This window comes from Haplochromis burtoni, unplaced genomic scaffold, assembly GCF_018398535.1.
Source record: "Haplochromis burtoni strain Fernald_Lab_line unplaced genomic scaffold, NCSU_Asbu1 Contig_140, whole genome shotgun sequence".
Lineage (NCBI taxonomy): Eukaryota > Metazoa > Chordata > Actinopteri > Cichliformes > Cichlidae > Haplochromis > Haplochromis burtoni.
The window spans coordinates 1,170,773-1,180,425 of record NW_024582501.1 but is presented as its reverse complement, the minus strand read 5'-3'; the positions used below and the strand labels follow the sequence as shown (position 1 = coordinate 1,180,425).

At 40.6% G+C, this 9,653-nt stretch overlaps 1 protein-coding gene across 1 annotated transcript; it reads right to left on the bottom strand.

Annotated features, from left to right (window-relative positions):
- Positions 1-5,663: 5,663 nt before the first annotated feature.
- adra2a (adrenoceptor alpha 2A) lies at positions 5,664-9,292 on the bottom strand. Its single transcript, XM_005931303.3, has 2 exons — positions 9,164-9,292; positions 5,664-9,000 (listed from the first exon to the last, which is right to left on the bottom strand). Exon 2 carries the CDS (start codon positions 8,789-8,791, stop codon positions 7,505-7,507), a length of 1,287 nt encoding a protein of 428 aa, XP_005931365.1. The 5' UTR covers positions 8,792-9,000; positions 9,164-9,292; the 3' UTR covers positions 5,664-7,504.
- Between the last annotated feature and the right edge of the window lie 361 nt (positions 9,293-9,653).

Genomic DNA, 9,653 nt, shown 5'->3' with positions numbered 1-9,653 from the left:
TATATAATATTCTGTAACTCTGTAACTTCTGTCGGTGCTGTGCTTTTGGAAACCGAATTTCCCAGAGGAACCTACCTGAGGGATTAATAAAGTTTTATCTTATCTTATCTTATTTATCAAAGAGAACACAAGGGATTGCTCAGAAAACCTGATATATTCACTGTACGTAGTGCTGCAGTAAAAGGAGACATCTTTCAGTTACACAACAGTCTTTTAACCTCACATTTGAACCTAACATACAAAGGTTCAAATGCTTACTATTAAAACAGTTAAGTGACAACATTTGTTACCCTCAGAGTGAGAACAAGCTAAAAAGAGTGACTGCATTTGCAACCTGAACTTCTTTCATCAACACTATAAAGTAATTCTGCTGTAATTTCAAAATAAGAAAATGTTCATCCATGTTTCCTTTCCAGTTATTGTGATTATAAAAGCTGCCTAAAACACATGCTATTAACTTACAATCATGGTACCATGAAAAAAAAAGATCAAACATGTCCAAATTTATACCGCACATAAAAAGCTGCTATTCATGAACCGACTGCTTTCATTAAGTCATCGTTATTAAGGCCTGCAGCAATGAAACAGCAGAGTGCTCAGGTATAATCTCCTTCAAACGCCCACCGGCCTGTCCATCAGGACACACTAGACAGTCATTATAGACACTACAGCAACCTACTTCAAATGCCCTCTCTGCCTCCCATTCACTCTGCTGTTCCCGTGTCACCGTACAGATATTCTTCTCGGCTGTCAATCACTCATGGAGAGATGGGAATTTCCAGCACAAAGACCTTAAATAATGGTGAGAGAGAGATCAGCTATTTGTTGCTTTTGTCTGTGATAATTAGCGAGCCGCACAGTTCGCGCGGGGCTGGAAAAGTATTGGTTGTTTTTTTAATCTTCCACCCCTGTTAAACATTCTTTCATGAAGCTTTTTCAGCCATCATTTCTTCAAAACGCTACTCTCGCTTATCAGCTGGTTCTCTTGTGATTGATGTGTGACAGGTGCGTGTGGCGTGTCCATCAGGTTAAATAGCTCTTCAACAGGAAGCTCTGCTTGGACAGACAGTATACACATGCACATGGACAGAGAGTTAACACAGTCTTTTTGTGTTTTGGGGGCTTTGACTCTTTGGATTCTGGTTTATTTTAATAATGGATTGATATAGCACTTTTCAAGGCACCTTACAATACCACTATTCAGTCACTCTCACATTCATACACTGTTGGAGGCAGCTACAGTTGTAGCCACAGCTACCCTGGGGCAGACTGATAGAAGCGAGGCTGCCATATCTGGCCAACACCAGCAGGCGGTAGGGTAAAGTGTCTTGCCCAAGGACACAACGACCAGGACAGAGAGTCCAGGGATCGAACCGGTGACCTTCTGGTTACAGATGCGATTCCCAACCCCCTGAGCCACGGTACCCATGTGTTTCCACTTTTTTTTATTATTTTATTTATTATTCTAGTTTGTATTTGGTTTCTGTTACCATGCCTCCCCTGTGTTCCACACCTCATGTTTAGTGACTCTTGACTTCATGTTTTATCTCTTGTCTCCATGTTTGGTGTTCCTTTTCTGTCTTGTGTCTTTTCTGTTTCTCCCTCAGTCCCAGTGTCAAGCTTGTGTGTCTTAGTCTCCCCCTCGATGTGTTTCCTGTTTTATTTTAACAGTCGTGTGTTCAGCGTGTTCAGTTTTGCTTCCCCAGTTATGTCTATTTGTTGCAGCTGTGTACCCATGTGTTTCCACTTTTGTTGGTTTGTCATCCTGTACGTTCTGAGTCTCAGGTTTTTCATGTTTCTTATGTTTAGTTTCACCTTGTTTGTTAGCAGTGCATTGGTCTCCTTTTCCCTTGTATTTGCATCTTTACTCAGCCACAATAAAACGACTCGCTTGGCTCCCTGCGTCTGCTTTTGGGTCCTCACCACTCTGCTCCACACAATCATGACACATTTGGCTGTTAGGATGTTAAGGATGTTTTTAATGTAATGTGTGTGTGTGTGGGGGGGGGGGCGGGGGGAGGGTTCAACAGACAGGGCACACAGATCCATGAGTAAGAAAGAAATTCCAGAAATCGAGTGTTTCGAGCAGTCTGAAGCCTCAGCCTCATTATTTAACGTTTTGGCTATGTTTAACATGAACATACACCGTTGTAATAGTGTATGTGGCATAGCAGCACAACTGGATACTTACAGAATGAAATTTCCTTTCCAGAGATGAGGAAGTTGAACTGCACAACTTAAAAGAAATATAGAATATAATATAAATGTATATAAACATATACATGCCTAATATCTACTACTACTTGTATTGCATTTATATGAATAAGAACATGTATGGATTTTTTTAACTAGTTTCATCCCTGATGTAATGATGCATCTCTGACATATATTCTGTTACTTGTGGCAATTTATTCTGTCTCAATTATAATTTTTAATTCATTAATTATTTGTTATACTATTTACTTTAAAACCAAAGTGAAGCAACTTGATTTATGTTAATAAAACGCTTGTACTATCTGTGTGCATCACAATACAACATCTCTGTCTATGTTTAGGCTCCAGTCAGGTGAGATGAAATGAATATACAGGGTGCACATCATAACAAAATATCAAATTTAATGTGTTACAAAAATAAAAAAACAAACAAAGAAAGATTTAATTTAATTTAATTTTAAAAAAAACAAAAAAAACAAAGTGTAAGATGATATTAGTTTGTATCAGAGAGCATTTAACTGCATGGTATGTTGTGTATTCAAGATAATTATATAATAAATAAATATATTTACATATTGGATGATTTTTCTGTTTGTTTGTTTTTTGTTGTTGTTTTGTTTTGATGAGGAGGGGTTTTCTACGTGCTGTATTTCACTGTTACTAAAACTGGGTTTGACTGGCAAAAAATAGAAACACATGTTTTGATTCTGTTGCTAAAAATTGCTGCCAAAATCCACACAGCTGTTAAAAGTGAGATGATGCATGTGCACACTTGTGCACTCTGGCTCAGTATGATTCTTAAATGGTAGAAGCTTAAATGTATAAATGTTTTAAGACTGCTTTTGTGCTTTTCTTTCCTTGACTGCATATTTCCAGTCCACTTTGTTCAAAGATATTTTAGACACATGAAAACTGATCTGCTGCGCCAACATTTTTATGTGCATGACTAGAACACTAAGTCCTGCATGCTATCCTTTCTCCAATGCAGACCAAAGTACCTCACAAGTTTAATAACCACGTTGCATAATGCTGTGTGGTCTCTGGGACGATGGGAGCTGATTGCACTCAATCATAATGAGTTCCTGGAAAATAGATTTGTCGCGACAAATTATTCTTCAAGGGAAATATCCATTGCCCTGCGTTGTTTTGTTTCTCCAGTCTGACAGATAATCAGCTTGTCGTTAATGAGACTGGAATTTCATTTTAGATGACACCTGTGAAATTCTCTCTTTCCTCAAAGAGGAGCTGACAGCCGGCTAAGACTGCTAGAAAATATGATCCTTCTCTAGTCGTATGTTCGTGGTGTAAATCGTAGTTAAGATGACAAGTACAGGCCTCCTGTGAAATCGCAAAAAGGAAAGCAGGCAAATCAAAGTAGGAGGGAAAAAAACACAGTGAGTCATCAGTAACACTGTGAATAATCATGTATATTAAAGCCACCTCAAATAGGCGGATGTCACTCTGAAAAAAGCTGTACAGGTTGTAGTACGTGGGTGCCTCAGCCAACATTCGCTGTCATCATGACCTTTTCACCCCGGCCACCTACAGCATATGTGCACAACACACAGACACACCCATCCTCCCACAGCCACTTATAAGCACTCATCTCAAAACAAAGCAGCCAAGTAAAATGCAACTTTATCCCCCACATGCATCCTCCATCTATCACTGATTATTTGTCCTGTAGGATTTTCGAAGCATACTGACATTTTGTTCCTGTCATTTTCAGTGGTAGCTGCACTGAACCACGCTTTGCCTTTAGAGACGGATGTGCACTCTAACCTGATGATCCATGCCCTGATTCCCAGAGGCTAAATGTTTGTGTGTGTCTATGTCTGTGTGTGTGTGTATATGTGTGTAGAGGGTCTGCTGACTTCGACAGCTGGCTTCCTCCAATAGGCAGTCAGCGAGTACATCCGCCTAATGATATCACTACTGCTTGTTGATGTGAAAGGTGCAGCGGGAGAGACAGAGAGGAACAGGAGAACACACAACACATATATATTAGTAAGTATCCATTCACAAACCCCTGTGACCTGCTGTGCAATATTTCAGCTCTGTCTCAAAGGAAGAGGATATCACGACGACGCATACATTTAAATCAGCTATAATTGATATAGTACTAATCTATAAAGTGACAATACGAAAGCACTGCAATCTGCTCAGCGCCAAAAAACAGATGGATACTGTAACTAGTGATATTTCCCTCAGGAGTTAGCTAGAATCCAAAAACAGAGCAAAAACGACAGTAAATATTGGATTATGTTCATCAGCTGTTCCGCATCCCAGCTTCAGTTGAATCATGTTCCTGTCACATAGCTGCCGTTTGCATAAATAAGCAACTAAAAGGGTTGCCATATCAATTTACAGGGCAATATGTTGGTTTTGTTTTGACCTTCCCACTTATTAATGTCAGTAATTCCCAGTTTAGAAATTTAATTAATGTTTATGTTAAGCAAAATGACTTTAGTTACACAGGATTGTGTATCTATTAATATTAGCTCATACCAGCATGCTGGTCACACCACATCAGTGTATATATACTGTATATATGTTACTATAGCAGTGTGCACACTGTCCATATACACCAGCAACAGTATGCAGTATTTAAAAAAATCAATATTATGGTAATTATAAGAAGAAGCAAAAAAAAAAAAAAAAATAGCATGGTTCAGTTCAATTTAATTCAATTTTATTTATATAGGGCCAAATCACAATAATAGGTGCTTTATACTGCAAGGTAGAGACTCAACAATACAATATAGAGAAAACCCCAACAATCAAACAACCCCCTATGAGTAAGCACTTGGAGATAGTGGGAAGGAAAAACTCACTTTTGACAGGAAGAAACCAGAACCAGGCACAGGGAGGGGCGGCCATCTGCTGGGACTAGTTGGGGCCGAGAGGAGGAATGAGATGGTAAATTTTTTAGATCTAACCAGGAACTCTGTCAATGTACTGTAAAGTTCTGTGAATATGAGTATTTCATCATGAAATACTTCAAAAAGTAAGTAGTGATACTTTTGTAAGGATACAAAACATCTAAACTTCCTAAATAAGTTCAGTTTAGTTTTAACTTGATGTTTAATCTTATGAGTTGGCTACTCTTTCTTGACGATGGATATTTCACAACAAATATCAATGTGTATCTTTCTGTTATGAGAATTCTCCAGCAAAAACATATGAAGAGCTTATGTTCTCAACCTGCAACCTCACAGGAAGTAGAAGGACTTAAATAAGGCTCTGGGGAATCAATGAAAAACTCTCTGCTCTGGGTATTGTAAAAAAGTAACAACAAACATGTTGATTTAGGTCATAGTTTGTGACTGGCATTAATTAGGACACAGCACCCCAAGAGAATTTATTACAAATAGACTGACAGCAAAAGCTTGGCTTTCCTGTCCATTTCTAAACAAGTGACCAGAATTTGAGAAGACTTGACTTTGATGTATTAGTTCTGTAACCTTTATTGACACCCATCTCTCTGGTAAAGTTTTCTTTTCTTTTCTACAACATAACAAAATCTCCCAGAAAATTTCTCCTCACATTCAAAATGAGCATGGAGTATCAGCACGACTGCAAACATGTCTGTCCAGTGGGAGCTCACCCCCTGTGTTTATATGTGCTGCAAATACACTTGCACATTCTCACACACATGCACTGCCTTTTTCTCACAGACTCACCACACTTATACATGTTGTAAACGTGCAGAGAAACACTCCCCCGGCTAAATATAAGTGTACATCAGGCTGTGTTGGATAAGGTGGATACACAGTTAGAAAAACTCCCAAAAGACCATTTAGCTTTTCTGCTCAACTGCCTTCCTGACAGTCAAAAGGAATCCATTTACATACTCCTCCTCTGCAGGGAAAAGCTATGCTCTCTGTTTTCGATGCACAGATTATAGTTACTCAATTGTTTTTTTTCACCCGCTCTTCGAAGTCTGATGGAGGGAAGACAGTGAAAAGACAGAGAGAGAGAGCAAAAGAGAGATGAACCAGTCAATCAGGATCTGGTTTGACAGGCTGCGTGTCTTTATTTAATGACGCATACTGTGGTAGCACGAGACAGCAAATGAACCGTTACTTCTTATCATCCAAAACGAACTCTGAAATCTAAAGCTCCACTAGACAGACTTGGGATGGGAAAAAAAGATTAGAAGGGTAATTTAATTTGACATCTTCCCAAAAAGAAAAAAGTCGAGCATCTTATCGCAATCTTTGTTAATTCAAAGAGCAAAAGAACATTTGCACATGTTCTGTTCAGGCTCATTAAGAGCTAAGCTCTTTGTTAATCTCTTGCAAAGGTCAGATTCAACAGACCTGCGTATTTGCACTTTTCTGTTGGAGTATCCAATTCACTGTACAAGAAGGTTTTCACACCCTTGCACGGGTGGCACGTGGGACCGCTTTATTTTCTCCTTTGGGAACTCTTTAACCCGTGATCATTTTCTGAGAACAAATTCAGACGTTTTCTTTTGTTCGTGCTGCCTTTGTGCCATTTTATTACACGCCTCTAGTGTGTTTTGTGTGAAGTAAACACACAGTAACATACTGTAAATTATAACATGTCATCACCAGTCTGAAGTTTTATATGGCTCCTTGAGACTGCTTCAGGAAATGGCCTTTATTTACTCTTTAAAAGGGTCTGCATTTTTTCCCACACCGCCATCATCATCATCATTATCTTAACCGTCATCGTCATCAACATCATATCATAAAAAAATGCACAATACTGTATCCATAACAACAAAAATAGAGACAAATATTCAGACAGATCATTTTGTACAATACACGTTCATAAAATACAATACATATCATGGACTTCACTGTGTTTGTTTCTTTTATAAAAATACAAAGAGCAGTTACAATAAAACATGTTCTCGCTGTGGTGTTCGGTACTTTAAGCCTCTTTTTTGTGTGAACTTGGTCAATGTTGAGGCTGTGGGTGGCAGACGTTTCGAAAAGATGCTGCAAGACATGAGAGAAGTTAGCCTTCAGTTCTTTCTGTTGTATTTCATAGAATGTTTCTTAACCCAAACAACAATCTTTCTGAAATCTTACCAAATATTTGTGTTGCTCAAACCTAGAAAAGCATAAAAGAAAACGAGATTTTCTGCCAGAAAGTTCTAAAGGCAAACTTTTCCCACTAGTGCACAGGAAGCTCATCCTGGCAAAGCTTTTCCAAGCAGTAACACCTAGAGCAAACTGGTGATCCATGCACAAAGATCAATGTCTTTTACAATTTATACAGGATGGCAAAAAAGAATATATGTACAAGATCAAGTCCATCATACATATCTCCTAGTGTCCCTCCTGCACAGAATCTTTTTGAATGACCTCCGGAAGTCGTTGTTGAAGATGGTGTAAATGATGGGGTTCAGTGCACTGTTGCAATAGCCGAACCAGAAGAAAAACTTGAACAGTTTTTCAGGAACACAGCAGGACAGACACAGTGTCTTCAGCATGTATGTAAAGAAAAAGGGAAACCAGCAGATCACAAATGCTCCAATGACCACTGCCAGGACGAAAGTGAAGCGTTTCTCTCGGTTCTGACGGCCTTTCCAGCGGCTGCCTTTGGTGCTCGGCTCGCGCTTTCTGACATCATCTTCCCCTGGTTTGATTTGACTCAGTCTGGGTTTCCCCTTGGTCGATTTTTTTTTAATTGAGCATGGATTGTGCATATGATGATCAGAGGAGGATGAGTCCTCAATGTCCACCCCGTTGGCCTCACCTTTCTCATCCTCTGCACCATCGCCTCGTTTCACTTCCTCCTTCAGTTTGATGACCTGTTCGCCATTCAGCTTGTCATGATCCTCATCATCCCCCATGCCGTTCTGCTTCTGGTTGGAAGCAGCGACGGTGGCAGCCTTTGGCAGATCCTTTCGCTTTCTGTCTCCGGGTGGTGCTCGTGTCCTCTTTTTGGCAATCTGGTAGATCCGAATATAGACCAGAACCATGATGATGCAAGGGAGGAAGAAAGACCCGATGCAGGAGGAGATGACATACCATTTCTCATCATTGATCCTACACGAAGGTTTAGTAACATTAGTAAAACTGTTATTATTGTTATAATCATTTTCAGTATTCTTGTCTTTCTTCATGGTGATTAGAGGTGGGAAGGATATAACTGCTGCAATAACCCACACAATGAAGATGATGCATTTGATGCGACGCGGTGTCCTTTTCAGGTTGTACTCGATGGCCTGGGTGATGGACCAGTAGCGGTCTAAGCTGATAGCACAAAGGTGGGCAATGGAGGCAGTGCAGAAGAGAACATCAAGTGCAAGATAGATCTCACACCACACTCCACCGAAGTACCAGTATCCCATGAGCTCATTGGCCAAGGAGAAAGGCATCACAAGGGTAGCCACTAAAATGTCTGCTGATGCCAGAGACACCAAGAATAAGTTCTGGGGAGCCCGCAGGGCCCGGCTTGTAAACACAGCTATGACCACCAGGACATTACCAAACACTATCAACAGGATCATGATCGCCACCAGCACTGTGAGTGGCAGGGCAATCTGGAGGGTGTAAACTTTCATGTCTGTCTGGTTGGTCTCCATAGCACACTCCATTGGAGCAGGTTGACCCACTGCCTATCTGAGTTCACCTGAGGTTAACAAATATCATCCACCAGGAAGGACAGAGCTTGTAGCTCACAGCAGGGATGAGGAAAGGAAGCAAATGAATCACTCCTCTGGGGCTTTCCTCAGCTTTTTCTCTTTCATTGTGCACTGCCTCCTCCAAGAATTAGCCCTTATTATTTATAAGGCTGACAGTTCATCTGAAAATATGAGGCAACACAAAGAAACAAACATCAGATCCTTCAGTGCTAACAATTCTGTTCTCGCTTAACTATGACATGACTTATGTACTAATATCACCTGTCTGAGACATTAGGGAGTAACACTGAGAAAAGAGCGTAAAAAAGAGCGGAGCAGCCTTACCTGAGATGAAGGGCAGTGGCACAACGTGTCCAGTGCATGAGAGGCACAGGCATTAAAAAACTGTCAGTGGGTAACTTCTTCAGGCAGACCGTTTGAAAGAAAAGAGGCTCCATGAGGCAGATGAAGCGTTTCCTCTGCGTCTCCTCTCTCTCTCCTCACACAATGATCTCTGTGCTGCATCTAGTTGTGCTCAGTAGCGGACCTAATAGAGCGCTAATCACGTTATCCCGGGCGCTGCCGTGCTTCTGTCTGCGTGTGGAGTTTCTCTCCTCAGTGTTAACCAGTGCGCCACTCCCTCTCTTTATATTCCGCACGCTGCAAAAAGTGTCCCCATCACCGGGCCACTGTGCTTCCGCGGAGTGTCAACACTGGCGTTTTGCCATGCCATGTTTATCTGGCAACATATCGCACACAAAATACGGTCTGCAAGCTTAGTGCAACGGGGAGGCGGAGATGGAAAAGAAAAGAAATGAAAAGAAAAGAAAACTTG